We start from the raw sequence: 18240 nt of genomic DNA, 5'->3' as shown, positions 1-18240 counted from the left end.
ACAGGACAAGTGGCTGCATGGCTGGAGGCCTGCTCCTTGGGAAAATGAGGGCTGGATAACCATGAAAACAAGTTGCAAGAGCAGGGAAACCCTTGCAGCCCTTATGGGATGGGCCGGGCATGCCTTGAAACCCTCCAGGAGTGAAAGGGCCCCAGGTCTCTGTGCAGAGAGGGAAGCATGTGGTGGCTGTGTTCCTTTCAAAGGAGGCATTTGGGGTGGCATGGGCACATTCCCCCCTTTCTGTGGAGCTGGGGGGTAAGGGGACTGTCAGAGTGGGCTGGTATTGGAAACACAGCTGCTGTTTTAAGCTACCAATGGAACTTGGCTGAAAATAACTTTATTTTCAAGTTCAAATACCTAAATTATCTAGATATTTTGGAAATTTTATTTGAGAGGCTCCTAGATTAAGATATTCAAGTCCTTTACTTCCCTTCAAAAGAATACTCTGTTCCTGTAATAATAACTCAAACCCTTTGATTATCATGCATTCTCCTGCTGCAGTTTACCACAACAATAGGATTGCCGTGCATTTGCTTACACATTTCTTAAAAACCAGGCCTAAACATTTCCACTTTAGCATGCCATCAGAAAGGAGACCAGTGATTCCCTTCTAAAAGCCCAACGTGCATCCAGTCTTTGACGTCCAGTGTCACTTCCTAATGGTAGTAAGAAGATGAGGGGTATGTTTAGTCAAATCTCATCACTTTCCTTTCTGTGGTCCTGTTCTACATGGTCTCTGTGGTTTGTTATTATTATTAACCTGTATTTGCCTCCAGAGGCCCCATTCAGCTCTGTGCTGAAAATTGCTTCCTGCAGTTATTGCTGCTGCCAAACAGTTGTGCTACAACTCCTCTCACGAGCCCATTCAAAGTTGATCAAAATCAAGAGAGTGATGCCTTTACTGTACTGACCTATTTCATACAAAGCTGATTTTGTATATTTGATGTGTAACTCCCCAGGGTTCAGAGAGGGAGCAGCAAAACTTCCCTCCAGCAAGCCTAATCTCAGCTTTCCTGCAAGAAGGATTTGCTTATGATGGGTACCTGATATGGGCACTAAGTACATTTGATACCTTCTTTTTTCTGTCAGAAGAGCATTTCCTTGGATGATAAGCCAAGATGCCTTAAACTAATGAATAATGAACTCACTCACATTCAGCATGTACATTATAAATCCACAAGGCTTGTTTGGGAATTGAAGCAAGGAGGTTTCTATCATCTGCTGGTCACAAGTTCCTGCTGTCCTTAAGGAGATCAATGTTTGAAAAAAGATAATCAACAGCCTGACACATCAAGGGAAGAATGTTCTTGAAAAACCTTTTTGTCACACACACAAAAATAGTTGTTTTGTGTTTCAGTACTTGTAGCCAGTAAGGTTAAATATGTCTAGCATAATTCCACTTCAAATAGGATTTTATGTATAAACTTAAATTAAAATAATATTTATGGAAAAATACTCCATGCTGATGTTGGACTTTTTAAAAATGGATTTTAATCAGTAGAATGGAAATACTAGAATGGAATACTAGAATGGAAATACTAGAATGGAAATGCTGTGTTTTACACGTGTTGAAGATTAGGACTTTTACTTTTGTTTCTTTCTCTCATGGAATTTTGTCCCATCTATTGCTAAGAAACAATAACTACTGTTCTTAAGATAACAAAAGATGTGACTGAGAGGAAGAGGAGGGGGAAGGTGCAGGTGGTTACTTTCTTACCTGTGAAGTTCTCTCTTAGGAAAAGCAAAGATACTGGAGATTTTGGCCGGCTGGTGATGGGCTGGGCTCCTTTCCCTCTCTCGCTTTCCACATCAGAGGAGGCACGGATGGTCTGTGGGTGCTGCCCAGGGGATTCGCTGCCAGGATGGAGCTGTTGTCATCCCATTCTGCTACCGTGGGTGAGCCTTTGCTCATTAGAGCAGCTGTTGAACTGGGACCTTCCTAACACTCGTTCTGACTGGAAGGGACCCTCACAACCCAGGACCCCAGTACGCTCCCCCTTCCCAGAGGAAGTGTCTCCCTGATTCTGTGTGGCTGCTGCGACAGAGGAGCCCGGCTGCCGCTGCCAGGCCCCGCTACTTCCTGCTGCTGTCTCAGGCTTTTTTGCTACACTCAAACCCACACCCCTGCCTGCTGGGACACTCCCTGGCTCCTGTTATAGCTGTGGAGTTTCTGACACATTTCCTTTGTTACTCTGGGGCCTGCTCACCCCTGCTGTCCCAGCCGCCGCTCCGTGATTCCCGCTGCAGCCCACATCCCCACCCGGCCCGGCCGCCATTGCCGCGTGAGGGAGGCCGCGCTCGCCCCGCAGCGCCCCCTGCCGGCGCGGGGAATCATCGCGCCCGCCCTGCCCGGCCGGGAGCCAGCAGCGCCCCCGCTGGCCGTGACTGGAACTGCAGGGACGGGGCAGTGCCGCGCCCAGAGGGTTTCAGCGGCTCCCTGGTTGGGTTTGGTTTGGTTTTGCTGCCACAGCTGCTGTTTGTTTGCCTTGTTATGCACATACACACACTAGTAAAGAACTGTTATTCCTTTCCCCATATCTTTGCCTGAGAACCTCTTAATTTCAAAGTTATAGTAATTCCAAGGGAAGGGGGTCATATTTTCCCCATTCCATTACATTCTATTCCATTCCAAGGGAGGTTCTCTTCCTTGACAGATACATGTCTTTCAAACCAAGATAATGTGTGAAAGCCAACCCAAGTCCTTCCATCTATTACCAAAGTACTTTTGTATTTTTCAGCCTGAATTCTTCCAGGTGATCTTTCTATTAGTTTCATCTATTTCTGTAGCTCTGGCAACACAACTATTTTACAATATGCAACTGCAAAAGGACAGAGTGGAGTTTTATGTTGGAGATTTGGCAAATCAAGATTTACTTTTGTACAATTTTAAAATTTATCCACTTTTCCATCAACTAATCAGTTGTGCAAATTCCCTTGGGATCTGAAACCTAAATCTTTTTTTAGCTCATATCTGACAGCCAGGAATAAAAATATTGCAATTGCAGCTTCCTGTCATTTACACTTGATGAAACTAACACCAAATGAGCGTAAAACTGATTGGGAAACAGTGTTCAGACAACAGTAGGTAGAGACCAATAGTTTCATTTCAAACAGGAAAAAAGTATCGACTCAGTTTTGCAAAAATAGTGAGTCACTGTTTTTATTACTAACTTGGATGATGGAATACAGGACACAATTTTAGGTCTGAAGATGATGCCAGGCACTCAGAGTGGCAAAGATGCTGAAAGACTAGGATTCAAACCAATATGTATATGGGAAAGAGATCTGGAAAAACCAGAAGCAACTCAATAACCATCCATGAAAGTTGTACATCGGAATAATCACCTACATTATTGGAAGCACTGAAGTTTAGGTAACAGTTTCGAAAAAAAGAATTTGGCATTGATATTATATGAAAAACTGAAGATGAATCAACAGTGTTTTAAAATAGCAAGCCCCACTCCAGACACAGGAACAGCATAGGTAAGCAAGATGAGAAAAATAATCGTGCTGCTCCATGCTCTCTTAACAATATATTTTCTCTGTCTCTGTATCTCATTTTGAGCACTGTACTTGAAGGAAAAGTGACCAAGAGATGAAGCACAATCTGGAGCACGGTAGAGCAATGGTAGAAAATGTCACATAAGGAAGGGGATATTTCTAGCCTGAGATAGCAAAGACTGAGATGAGATATTGTAAAAAATACCTTACTTTCAAAAAGGAGGGGAATATTCTGTTCTCCATATTCAGCAGGGCTCAAATGCAAACAATGTGCCTCAGCTGTAGCAAGGGAGAGATAAATTTAGTGCCCGGGAAAATGTTTAAAATTAAGATGCTCTGCCATAGGTTTGCAATAGGTTGCCTGGGACAACTGTGAAATCTCTAACACTGGAAATTCATTAGAAGAATCACAAAATTCTCCATTTTCTTATCATCATGAGCTGTGGTTTGTGGATTCTAATTCCTGCTATTGCACAGACCTATTACATGGTGCCAAACAAGGACCAAATCTTCTGCAAATAGGGTGAATCATTTCTGTAGCTTCTGTTGTTCATGCACAGGGCCTTAAAGCCTTAGGAATTCAAAGAAGGTAAAAAAGTGAAAGGCAAGGATAGAACCGTGAACAAAGAAGTTTAAATCCTGGCAGATTAAAGGGATTTTTTTTTTAGAGATGCTAAAATATCACAACACTTGTTGTTTACCCTTTGCATCTATGCTGCAATCTGAGGAGGTGTAAGCTCTGTTTGACACCTTCTCAGCTGATGGGGCATTCAGAACTCTCTGTGCCTCACTTGCTTTTCCTCCTGACTTGCTTTGTGTGGGACATATACCATGGTGTATTTGGCTAACAGAAGAATTTGATGAACTAAGAAAAAAAGTAAATGTAAAGAAAAAAAAAAGAGGGAGAAAGGTCACCCTGCTGGTGAGGGCTGAGAACAGAAAGTTGATGGAAAGAACAAGATGACACAAGCAGTCAGCATAAAGTAACTCTTCCTTTCTTTACCCTTGCAAAACTGCAGGAATTTTCATGGAAAATGTGTTATTTGTTAGAGTTTTTTCAGCTGATGAAATGAATGACTACCAAACAATTCTTAGAGATAATAATCTGGGTACTTTCCATTTTAAATTGGTCTTCTTTAGAAGTAGATGATTATTTTGTAGACCAAAAAAAGGTTCCTGGGCAATAACTTATTGCAGAACACAGCACTGCATGAGTAAAATTAGTATTTGCACAGCTGATGGTAAAAGCAAAGCAAAAGGCTAGTCACATTTCTTTGGATTATTTTGTAAAGTGAAATTAATACTTGTGCAAAATGTCAGATAAAGAATCCAGTGGCAAAGTCTCCATTGATTTCAGCAGAGCAGAATCCACTCTTGAATCCAGCCAAACCCAATGTGTAGAGCCAAAGTGCCATGGATTGCCTGCCAATAGGATCCTGCCTAGGAGCCTATTGCAGACAGACTGACCTTTCCAGGCCCTGCCATCTCAAATAAGGCTGCCAACAATAATGATACCTAGGGATCAAAATACCCATCTGCTGCTTATGAGGCTGAGAAAAGCAGCAGTCTGGGTGCTATTTACAAAGAAATTTGTTTAACTTAGTGTTGGCCCAAATGTAATGGTGCAGAGGAAGGTCTGTCACTTTCTCTTGGTAGGGGTGTTGTTCAGTCAGTACACTGACTGTACACTGACTGTGAACAGAGTGCTGAAGAAGCATCACCCAGCAAACACTACAGATGGGCAGGGACTAGCTAGGTCTGCTTTGGAAAAGGGTGACAGGATGGCATCCAGAGGCATCTTCCATAGCAGATTATTCTGTGCATCTCTGAAATGGTGTTCTGGACAGCATTCTCTCTGTCTAGTTCTGGCCCTGGGCACTAAGTGCAGACAGCAGGACACCCAGAGGTTCATGGCCAGCAATTGCTGCTACTGCAGCACTAAGGACTCTTCTGGACACCACTCAGTGTCTCCCTGACCACTGCAAACATGAGAACAATGGTGAGTCCAGCCTTTTGCATGCTAACAAACTTAGAACAGCACCCACTGCTCAGACCTTCAGCTCATTGCCTCATTTAAACAGATAAACAAATACAACTTTAAAGTTCTTTCACTTGAGCTGTGGCTACTAGCTAATAAGACCAAACCTCTTTGTTGTGCTGGAGAAATTACTCTGATGTAAACTTGAGTTAGGATAAAGAGGAGGATTTCTGCAGCTCCAAGCAATACATGTGAAGATTATGTAAGGTCATTTTCATTTTTCTTCATGTGCATCTTTTTTCTTCTAAAGATATGAAAAAAGCAAGATTAATTTTTCTCAGATAAGACAAACAGAAAACACTGACAGTGTTCTGTGGCTTTAAAAAGGGGAGTAGCTTTGAAAAGCATTTTGAAAGATAACATTTGTGAAAACAAAGCCATCTTGCCCCACTGAGAGCTTCTGTATGTACCTAATAGGAAATCTGTGAGTCCAGAAATTGCACCCTTGCTTGGGAAGAGTTGATTCTGCCTTTCATCAAGCTTCCCCTTTTTAGAAAGCTAGACAGCCTGTGGAGAATAATATTTCATTTAAAACATATCTCACTATTGTGCCTCTCAAAATCTTTGCAAATTTAAATTTATTCTATTATCACAACTTAAAATAATGAAAGCTGAAGGCATACATTAGAGTGAAACTGTAAAAAACCGAAATATAACAGTGTATTTAGTCTATAAGGTTGCTCTTAGACTTACTTATGCTCTTATAAGTCTGTAGTCATGTTGTTTTTCTGTGGTTTGACATAAAGCAGCTCTATAAACACAGGCTATATCAAAAAGCTTCTGACTACTTGGATTTGAAGTGTCCTTCTTTGTGTTCACAATTTCTTTTAAATCTAATAAGAAATAAGACTATGTTGGTCCACCTTGATGAACAATGGCTTTAATTTTCCTAGTGAAATGTGACCTTTCAAGTAATAAGCAGAGTATTGAGTAGATATTGTTGCCAATGCTAATAGATGTTTGGAAAATAAGGAGTAGGGAAGGGATTATACTCTTATTTCCTGGATTAAGCAAAAAAGAACTGTGAACATTCTCAAACAGACACATTGTACTTGTGTATTTTGCAGTATTTTCTGCCCAGGGGAAAGAAAACACTTGGTGATTCTCCACAGCTTGTACATGAAATTAGATAAAATAACTGTACTATTTCTTGAAGGATCTAAAAAAGTGCTGTGTTAGCCCAGTGTTAGTAGCCTAAATTAAAACAACAGAAGATTCCAGCTGTATTGCTGGGAAATGCTGACCCTTCTCTAAGCTAAGGCTCACTCAGCTTCTGTTCCCAGAGTAGGGATATCAGAGGGTCACACAAAGAGTTCCACTTTCACAGCTGTTGGAGAGAAGTCATCCAAACAACTTAATATCCTCCACCTCCAGATAAAGTTTATTCAAATATAATATTAATCAAGAAGCTCTTTTCCCAACCTAACCTCTTTCTCTTGATCAATTCAGTCGGAGAAATGAAGCTGCTTTATTTTTTATGCCTAGCCCAACCTTCTCTTTGTTCTTCAATTTGTAAATATGTCAAATATAATTTAAAATGACAGAGGCCAAGATTAAATCAAACAAAATTATTAAATCAAACAAAACACATTGTTTGTGTTTTTTTGGTTGATGCAAAGCTTTCACCATAAAATGCTTTTAGATAAATTAATTCAGCTATTAGAGTGCTGCAGCACTGAAACTTTGCTCCAACACTTTGAACTTTCCAGGGACACTGTCAGGTCATCTTAGATTCAAAACCTAATACATGGCTGGGGTTCTGAAATTGCCTAAGGGAATCAGGTACCTGACTTCTACTGAAAGTTAGTGTGTGGTGGGAAGTTAATTGACTTCCAGCAGGACTTAAATGCCTTTGAAGAGTCTATTCATGTCCTTGCAAAAAGCAGTCCATGTCCTTCATGGACATAAATGAATGTAACTGCCTACACACTCACCTACCAGCAAAGTGCCTGATGCACACATTTTACAAAACCTAAACAAGACAGAAACTCCCAAGAGCTACCTCTACTTTTATTTGATTGTATTTTGGTTAGCACTAAATATTTCCTTTGAATGTAAAATAATTATAGTGTTCAATAATGACATTATTAAGTAGTGGCATAATGATAAGGTTATATTTCAGCAGATTACTCCATTAAGGACTTTCAGTTTCAGCCTGGCAGGCCGCAACCTGTAGTTTAACCCACTGATTTTAGTGGTACTCCTGACCTTTTAAAGTGCAGATGCAGAATCTTAATGCATCCAAGGTTTTCCTGTAAGCATTTTTGCCTTAAAACCCTCATCCCTATATCTCAATAGCCATCATGAAAATTCATGGCAGGCAATAGAGAAACTCAGTACTTTTGAAAACAGTTTTCTGTCTTGTTGACTGAGATTTTAGTGTTAAGCAATCTGGCATTAAAATTTGCACAGCTTTGAAAATAGGTTCCAAACTATTCCCTTTAATTCCTTATTGCTACTTTAAAAAGTAATGCAATAAATGTGATGTTATCCATATTTTTATTGTAATTTATTTTCACACAGGATGGGCATTTTTCATCCCTGTGTTAAATCCTGCTCTTTTTTTGGTATGTGTACATCTGTATCTCCACTTGTTTTGCAAATTTAATATCTTGATATTAAACTATAATATTTAAGCTCATTATAATCAGAGCTTTTGGGGACTTCTCTCTTCAAGGCCTTTAGTAAAACAACTGTAATACCATGGGACTGTAGCCAGAAATTTCTTTCTCTGATCATAAAAGTCTTATTTATCCACAGATATTCTCTAAGAATTCTACAGTCTCCTTGGCAAAGTTACCTCATTCAATGTTGCGTGTGGCTGCTGTAGGGGAACTCAATGACAAAGTCAGAGGTCTCTTAGTGACAGGATGATGCCATAGTACAAGATGGCACAGGGACAGAATATGCTGGTCCTTCATCTCTGACAATTGACATCTGTATACAGATGATTATTGCAGCTATTCCCTCGTTATCTTCAGTGGACATGACATCCAACCACAAAACCAGTGCAGAGATCTTGCACCTGGCAGGCTTGGGCCACGAGGAAGGCAGTGCTTGAGTGAGCAAATGTCAGGGCTGATCAATGAAAACAGAGCTAGTGTACACCAAAGATCCCTCACAGCCTTGCCAAGTCTCTTGGATAAAGATTATTTATTAGTCCCTTGCTTTCATAACTATAGATGTTTTCAGACCTATTGAAAATAGCTGACAAAAATTCCTTTGTGGAGATGAGAAACCAGCACTGGTTACCAGAAAGAATGGAACAGAGCAACACAACTGTCTCGTGTCTTGAAACCATCTGAAGATCTTCTTAATGGTTGCTGAAGCAATAGTATAGGTTAAATCCTATACTATTTCTGCTAGTTGGCAGAGAAATACATCAATAACAATGAGATCTTAGGCTTACAGGAAATGAACAGATGTGTTTCTGAATGAATTTGGAAAGAAGGATACAGAGTAGTACTTCTCTGCTTTACAGCCAAGTATTTTTATTCAGTGAGATTAAGACAAAGAAGGCCTTGAGATTAAAAAAAAAAAAAAAAAGTGTAACAGTGTAATGGATCTTGGGTATTATAATTTCATCGTAAATAGCTCAGTAGTAATTTTTGCTAAAACATAACCCCCAAAAAAGCCAAATAAAACTGCATTTCTCACAAAAGTTAGGTTTGGAAGCTGATTCAGATTTTTCACAGATGTAAATGTGAAAGGACTGTTAAAACTATGCCATTGCTGCACAGATGAGTTGACAGATATCAGAATCTGGACTTCAATTTGAAGCTTTCCTTGTAATTAAGAACAGCAGGATTTGACTTAAATCAGGATTTTTACCCCTAATAACGTCAAAAGAGGTTCCAATTTTTTCACTAGTTAAGTACATTTGTTGAATATCCTGGGTTAGCTTACTATATTAAAGGATTCCAAGCTTTTGTTTTCAAGTTCAAATATTGATAAAATTAGTATAAAAATGTTATTCTACAATATTAGAAACCTAAGTGAAAGAACTTTAGGCCAGAATGAAGAAAAATAATTAACTCCTAAAACAAATTAGACTGAAAAGGCAATCTGCATTGTTCTGTATGAGAGAACCACATAATGATGTTGTAAATTTCCTAATATTGCAGTATTCTGAAAGGCTTTCCAGCTGGAAGAAAACATTTAGTCCTGATGCATATACTACTCTTTCCAGGGGATGGGGTCCTTTGTGACCAGTTCTGCTTATTTACACTCTTGTATATTGTTTAGCTTTAATGTGTCGCAAGTTTAAAGGAGAACCAGGAATTCAGCCCAGTCTTCCTTAAATTCTTGCTAGATTTTATGCTAATTTAATTCAGTATTTCTCTAGCTACCTAACACAAAGGATGATTTCATTGTCATTTAAGATCACTTCTTTTCCTGTTTTCATGATCTTCTCACTGTTATTATTCTTCTCATTGAAATTTCTTTTCTAGTCATAATGAGCACTCAGAGCATTTCATTGAGAAAAACAAGGAATTAAAACATTTTCTATTTCCCTAATCAAGACACTGTCATTATTATCACTGAAAGCCAGGGAAACAGATGAAGAATGACAGAGTTACATGAAAGAGAAAAAGGACACTGCCAAAGTGATTCTGTGATCACAGTCATTTATAATAACACTCTGGATGCTGGCATAGCAATCTAATTGCATACTAATGCCTGTTGTGTAAACTCAGTTACTAGTTGCATTACAGATGCTGATGCTTCAGTCACAATTGAGACAAATATGAACAGAAATTTGGAAAGTCCTTGATTGCTATTGTGGAATAATTCATACCACTCATCAGTGTGTCAATTTTCAATTTAATTTGACATTTTTGAAGCAGAAAGCCACAGTGATTCAACTCTAGAAGAAAAAGTATCCTTGGAAAAGAACCATGTTTTGAAAATGAAGAAAATAAAAGTAGGATAAGTTTTTATTCTATCACTTTTGACAGTATCCTATTATAGGAAAGACTAAATAAATTTTAAAGGCAAAATTCTCTTCCCATTCACACTACAATAGCTCCAGAATATACCTACCAACTTTCATACTATTTTCCATTAAATTAGATCTGCAATATCACAAAGGCTGATTCATCTTTTGGTCTCAGATAAGTCACTTCCAGGAAACAGGCATGATGAGAGTAAGACAGAGAGCTCTAAACAATCTCTGAATTGAGAATGTGTTCAGTAGACACACTTGGTTTCTTCTCATCCCACAGATTTCTTATCTTGAAATCTGTATGTCACATAATGGAGAAGAACAGGACATAGAAATTTTATCTGAAGGCTAAATTAAAATCCTCCTGCAGTAACCTGCTTGAGGAGCTGGGACTGGTACAATGCAAAAACATTAAGTGACAGCCCCCAAAAAAGTCAAGAGGTCTTCCATCAGGAGGTATGCTCTTCACGTGATCCCACCCTGAGGTGGTGCTCTCTCCCTAGCTATTTCACTTGATTCACGTTGTTTCAATACCTGTTGAAATGGTTCACACAGTTTCACTGCTATTACTGTCATTATTTCACCTATCCACACTTGTCTCTGCCAGTCTGTTATTCATAATTGCCAGGGCTCCAACCCCACCAGAGAATCCGTTTTGCTTCGGGTTAGAGCTCATTTGCCTTGGATACCCATTAGCAGTTTCTGACAGCTGTTTCTGCATGATGGCCAGTGAGACTTTATTGGAGGCCAGGAAGTCTTTCATGGAGATCATCTCCCCTGACAGACGGCGTCCGTCCGTGTCGCTCTCGTTGACACCGTCGGTCTCGATGGAGATGTTCCTCCGGCTGCGCACATTTCCCGGCATCACCACGTTCCTCCGCGAATGAAATAATCTTCTTTGGCACCTGTGGCAGCACTTGCAGGCCAATTTCTTTAATATCCAGTTTATGGACTGCTTGATGACTATAGAGATCACATTAAATAAGGAATAGATGCAGCACACCCCCATGAGTATGAAGACAAAGTTGCCAAAGCGGTAAAGGCCCTGGCTCTCGTACCTGACGTTCTGGCTACTGACCAGATCACCAAAACCAATGGTGCTGAAGGCCACAAAGCAGAAGTAAAGTGAGTCAAAGTAACTCCACCCTTCAATCGGTGTGTACATTGCAGAGGCACAGCAGGAAATGATGAGGGATGCTACACATAAAATCAGCATTACATAGTACACAGAGGGCTTCCAGCCTGCCAGGCTGTCCACCTCGGAGCTCCCCGAGCCCCGGCGGCCGTTGTGAGGGAGAACCCCTTTCCTCCTCAGCTGTCTCTCGTGGCAGGACTTCATCACGTAAGCTATGACCGTGATCAAGCGCTCCAGGAACAGGTTAAAGAACAAAATGGTCCCTGCACATCCTATAAGGCCGTAAAATATCAGAAAAATTTTGCCTCCAACGGTGGCTGGGGTGGTCATACCAAACCCTGGAAGACAAAAAGGAACAGTTGAAAAAATAAATCTGTAGGTGCCATGTTAGGACTTTCATCACATGCAAAATGGATGAACTGGTAGCAAATCTTCGTGGTACAGCTCAGCTTTGAGAAAAAATACATTCTCCCCAGATGTCACCCACTTGTGCTTGACTGAGTCTGAGCTGTAAGGGGAAGGAACACATGCCAGCATTTCCTCCAGAATCAGAATGAAACAAAAAGCAGAACAAAACACATGGACAGGAAAAGAGAGTTTATGGGAGTCCTGAATTTTGGTTTGGTTGCTAGGTTCACTCTTTCTCTCTTTGTGCTTTGAATTGCTTCCAGGCTTTGGGGTTTTTGCAGCTGCTGGTGCTTTTCTGCACCATGGCTCTGTCCCAGGGGTGGCTCCTGCCTTTCAGAAATCCATCTGCACCAAGTCTTTGGAACACAAAGTGAAATTTCTGAGGTTCACTTGACTCCTGGTAGTGCAGGAGGAACATCACCCGGCACTCAGCACCCACCGTAGCCTGGCTGTGGAAGCCCAGGCTGGGAGCACACACCAGGTGACAGCCCCTGGCAGGATAATCATGAGTGTCCCAGTAGGAGTTAAAGATGCCCTGCACCTGACTTTGCTGTCTGTCACTCATTAACAACCCCTTTTTAAATCAGCATTGCTGAAATTTTTCTATTTCTCTGTGTCCCACTCCATAGCTCAAGTCTGCATTTGGATCTTATCAAAAGTCTCCTCTGGTCTGATTCCCCGAAATGAGATTTCTTAGGCCAGAGGGGCTTCAGTCTACTCTCAAATATTTCCCATCCTAAAGCCTGAAATTAGTAATTTTGTTTTGGTTAAAGCTGTTGATAAGACAATCTTGTTTTAAAAAGATATTACTAAAGAATAAAAAGTTGTCCAGAACATCACTGAGCAAATTGGAGTAACACTCCTGACAAATCTTTGCTGGTGTTTTATTAAGATTATTAAAGGTCTACATAACTGACCAACTAAGCAAAAACATTTTTGTTGATAGGACAGAAAAATCACAGGATTTTTAATTTCTCTTTGTAACTATGAGATGCTAATTATGAAATAAACACGCTAGGCTCTGAGAAACAAAGGAAAATACAGTCAGTATCATATAGTTGTACTTCAAAGACAAGAAAAGAGACCATGTTTCCAACAGTGTCAAACTGCACCTCTCTTCCCATCACTTGGCAACCTGCTGCCAGCACAGATTCCTCTCTAACGCTGGCCCTGCCACACTGTGAAGTGTCAGCCCTCACTCTGAGCCCTCCAGCTTGAGCCCACTAACAACAGCTCCAGGCCTGGCTTCTCCAGGGTCTGCCCTGCACTTCTGCCTGCATCCACAATCAAACACCAAGTGGTCCTACAGAAGGCTCCAGCCTCCTCATTAAATTTCTGTGCTAGGGAGAGCTGGACTGCAGCTCTGTGGTGAGGAAAGCAATATGACAAGTGACAAACCACAGACAAAATGTTCTTCACGACAAGAACTTTTTCCTGTTGTTGCCCTTGGCACACAAATATTTCCTCTTGCTTTCCACCTTCCCTTTCTGTTCCATGGTTTGATATCTCTATAATTGCAGTTTTAATGCTTATTTTCAGTGCAGGCTGGCTTATACGCAAGTCATGACCTCCACCCTGTGGACAGACACAAAAAAACAATGGACAAGAGGAATCTCAGCAGCTGGTGAGGTCTGCCCAAAGAAGCTGTGGGGAGGGAAGTGAGGGGCTGCCATGTCCCTGCCCCAGCCTGTTCCTTGAGAATGGAAGCAGCTGTAGGCTGGGCAGAGATGGAAAGGTGGGGAGTCCCTGGCAAAGGGTGAACAGCATTTTGGTACTGGCAGGCATCTCCTACAGCATAAAGCAAATGCCCTGGAAAGAGAAAGGCTCACGTTCCCAGAGGCAGTTTTATGCCTTTGGGCTGCTTCCCACAGGTCCCTCTCAGGATCCTGCCTCTGGCATCATGGCCAGAGCCTGAACTCCTCAGGCTGTTTCTTTAGCTGACTGGATCTTGTTGCTGGGTTTGTCCTGCTACCCACTAGCAAAGGCTTTACAAAGGCATTCAATTGGCATTCCAGGGAATCATGGTGAATTATGAATAAATGACTTAGTGAGCAAATAGAGCACCAATGTGACCCGTAGAGCCCAACAGCGAAAGAGCAAGAAATTACATTGCAGATTGGGAAGAAAATATAAAATGAAATTATGAAATCATATAAAAGAGGAAATAAAAGCAGTAGCTGACACTTGGATACTATTCAAAAGTACAAAATTGCTTCTTGTGATGAAGAAAAAAAAAGACACAACTGCAGAAAAAAATGCTGGTGATTTTATGGTATGAGAGAATGCTGATTAAGTTTAGTGATTTTTATTTTACAAGCTGGGTGATATTTCTTGAAAACACTGTTTCAAGTAGCAATTGAGATTGTAGTTAATCAAGTGGAAATCAGATCATTCTGAGCTGGGAAAATAAAATGTTTTAAAGGTTCCAAAAGTATTTCAATCAATTTGTTAGACATGTCTGCAGTGCCACTATTGATAGAAATGTATGACAAATTCTAACTTCACCAGCCCAGCAGTGAAGACAGCATTCTTAGTAAAAATTTCAGGATCTTATTTTGAAATCAGTATAATACTGATTTGCCTCTGTCCCATGATCCATTGACTTCTATAAATTAGTATGATCTTTCTTAATATTCAGCTGAACTGATCAAGTACATTCCTTAAGCTTCAATTTTTCTCCAAATACTGAGGTTTGGTTTTTTTTACCTCTTGCTTAAGCAAGAATTCTGGGGCTTTTTGGTGAATATTCATATTAATTCTGAATTTCTCTGTAGCAGATTTACTTTATTAGAAGCTGGAGGAAATTTAATTCCAAGTAGAGTTAGCAAAATTTTTCTAAGCACTGCACACCTCCTATGGAAAACAAATCTTTAGATTTTGTTTTGGCAGCAAAATTTCTGTTATGAAGTCTGGTACTGCAAAGCACTCTAAAATTCACCTGTGTGTTCAGATTATATTGTGTGGATATATTTAAAAAAAACAACTAAAAAGGGAAATCACATCAACAGTAGAATATAATCACTTGTCATTATTTCTTGAAGTTCTGGGTATAAATGGAGAAAAGTGAGCAGCTGTATTTCTTATCAATAGCCAGTTTGATAAGGACTGAGGTCCAACAGGAAGTTCTCCTAAAGCAGAATCCCCCAAGAGCAAACAGTGAATAATATCAAGCAAGTATTAATCTCAATCTAACAGTAAAAGATTATATTGAAATCAAACAAGAGGAAAAAGGCATCAACTGCCCATTCCAGGCCAATATTAGGTAATTTCATCTTTTCTGCTGCAAACTGCTCCAGTGCTACCAGCTGTTTTAAGTGTTTCTCATGGGTCATTACCCACACTCATCTCCCTCTGCCTGGTGACACATGGTTTGGCATTTTGTGTTTTAATTGTGGACGTCCTGACATTCACAGGGTACATTAATTAAAACTTCATTTCCTGAGGCAACCGGTGCCATGAACAAGTATGAAAAAAAGTTCATCAGTCCTAATCCCTCGTGAATGAAGCCTGGGGCGCCCCAAATAGCTTGGGTGTAGAGAGACTGGGACAGACAAAGAGATTTCACAGTCAATTTTAGATCATGCAATTGGGTCTTTCTATTGTTCTAAAGAATATCTCTCTTTTCTGATAGGTCTGAACTGAATGTATGCAGTTCACTGCTCCTACCCTTCCCACAAAGAGGAAGTAGGTAGAAAGAGGGGGCAATAATGAGTCATTGTGATGTTAGAAATATAAATCTCAACACAAAACAGATTCCAGTTTAGCCTACAATGAGAGCTCTTTGTGATGTTGTGTCTGTACTCCTAATGTAGTTTATATTTATTTCTTTTTCTCTGTCAGCTCAGTTTAGACACTCATTGGGGAAATGATGAATTTCCAGTGAAAAAGACAATGGATAATAATTGATAGGTGTGAACCAAACTAAACAGGACAAAGAGTTTCAACTGCAGTGAAAAAAAGATCAAGAAAAGTAACTAGTAAAGAGAAATACAGGAAGACTTAGATACCTGCAAAGATGCTGAGCCTCTTTTTTCAGACACATTCTGTACTGAACTTTCTACATAAGGATGTTTTGTGCTTCTAAAAGAGACAGAAGAAATAACTCTAACAGAAGCTGTACTTCAAAGGCTTAGTTGAGAAAATGTTCTATACTTTGCACTGTTCCAACAATGTGCATACTTTGGCAAAACTCACTTCTGCTATGATAACCTCCTCTGGTGCTCTCTGAGCAGGATAAGTACTCCTGACAAAAATTCTCCCTTGTAGAGACTCCTGTAAGACCAGCTAAAGGACTCTCAGATCTTGTCACATCACTGCCTTCATGACACTATGTCAGCAAGCTTGTAAAAGTGTCCTTTCCAGAAAGGAAGGAGGACATTAAGTCCTTTCCAGAAAGAGAAGAAAAAGACTCATTTCTGTGAAGACTTCCACTGTATGAGAGGCCACATTGATGGAAGGAGGCATGTGCTGTCACAGCTACATGATGGTAACAAACCTGCACTTAGGTCCAATTTTGATATGAAACAGTATCTTTAGTGCTGATGATTTTGCTAAGTCTATGCAGAAAAGCACACACATATGCATGCAGGCACCTCTGATTTCCCATCAGTGGATGATCAGCATCTGAACTGTGCAGCTGGCTGGTGAGACACACATCCATGCATGTTGTCTTAAACATTAATTTCAACATCTTGATCTTGTCTCTTATGAGGAAGGGAGAATGAGTTAGCCATGAAACTCTCCTTTAATGGAAAAATTATTTGACAAAACAATATTTTATCAGGACAGTCTGGGATATGGTATCATTTATTTAATTGCCAATGCTGTTTGATTGTGCAGATGGCTAAGTGGTGGGGAAAGACTCATCCTGCCCAGGGAGGCAGGGACACATGGCTATAACAGCATTCCTTTGTGCTCTATGCCTTCTGTTTCCAGATTTGTCTGCCTGAGCAACCTCTGCACCTCCTGCCCAGCATCTCCTGCTCTCCAGAGCTGTAAAACCTGGAAATGTCTCCAGGGCTACTTGAGCTGAGTCATAACTGCAGACTGCTGTGATGAGTGCTCAGCCGCTTGGAGACCTGGGACCTGCCCTGAGTGCTGCTGCAGCTGCTTCCATCTGTGCCAGAGTGCACCTGCTGTGCCATGCACAGGCAGGATGAGAGGGATGTAACCTCCTGCAGACCTCCTGGCAGGGTTCAGTCCATTCCAAAAGCACAAACACTGATGCTGGAACTAATGGTGTAGGATTTCTTGATGAAACAACACATGTATGAGATCTTTTTCCCTCTCTAACCTGTTTGGAGACTCATCACAGAGTGCTGACAGACAGCACTCTGGACACTGTTTCAGTGAGGCTGAAGATGATGATTTGAGGACTGCATGGAGGCCATGCTCAGTTTGTGCCGTCACTGGGGCAGGAGCCTTGTGCAAGAGCTCAGGCATAACATTTCTTTCCCTCTGAGAAAAGGCCACTTTCCCTTCTGTCACCCCAACCCTGTGACACAGGTGCAGGTTGGTGTCACACCAGGTGCGTGAATGGGACACTTCAGGGTTAGAAATAGCAAAACCTTGGGCTTTCACTGATTTGTTCTGCAAGGCATAAGAAAAACTGGTTTTGTGTTAGTGTGTGAGGCAAAGTCTCTATTTAACACAGCAAAGTTCAGCTCACAGAGGGTCATTGTTAAACCCTCTCTGGAGAGCTGGATGCCTGTTACTGCCCTTCTCTATCTCACATATGGAAACTGCATGTTCTGCCTTGAACAGAAACCCACCTTAAAAAAGTTTCCGATGTTAAGAAATTTAAAAGACATAACCAGAAGGAATGCTAAAGGGACAATATTAAATGAACAATGTCATCAAAAAATCAATTTCAACAGACATCTTCATGGGTCTGTTGATAGTTCTGTAATCATGTCTGTGTAGTCCTTAAAGAATACATGACTGTAACTTTCATTATTGCAAGATTTTCACATAAGATAAATGGAAACCTTGCCATTCTGTTTTGTATAGTTAAGGTTATATTTTATTTAAAGTTCACACAAGGTCTTCTATAAGAAAAGTACACAGCCTTATTACAGCTGCTGTGTGATCACAAATTCAATCTATAAATGTTTTATGCCTACCTTCATGTTTCTGTTTATAATTTTTATGTAGTTTTTTATGCTGGAGGTGCTAGGTCTAGTGGCTTTCCATCACCCCTAGATAGATTTGTAC

At 40.5% G+C, this 18240-nt stretch overlaps 1 protein-coding gene across 1 annotated transcript in view; it reads right to left on the bottom strand.

Moving 5' to 3' along the window:
- Positions 1–9915: 9915 nt before the first annotated feature.
- The window catches only part of KCNK13 (potassium two pore domain channel subfamily K member 13), a 46224-nt gene continuing 37899 nt past the window's right edge, over positions 9916–18240 (bottom strand). Inside the window, exon 2 of the mRNA XM_058807607.1 lies at positions 9916–11957. Coding sequence (XP_058663590.1) covers positions 11065–11957 — 893 coding nt within the window. The 3' untranslated portion in view covers positions 9916–11064. The remainder of the gene's footprint in view (positions 11958–18240) is intronic.

Source organism: Ammospiza caudacuta, chromosome 6 (assembly GCF_027887145.1).
Source record: "Ammospiza caudacuta isolate bAmmCau1 chromosome 6, bAmmCau1.pri, whole genome shotgun sequence".
NCBI lineage: Eukaryota > Metazoa > Chordata > Aves > Passeriformes > Passerellidae > Ammospiza > Ammospiza caudacuta.
The sequence above is the reverse complement of the archived record's forward strand: the minus strand, read 5'-3'. Positions and strand labels throughout refer to the sequence as shown.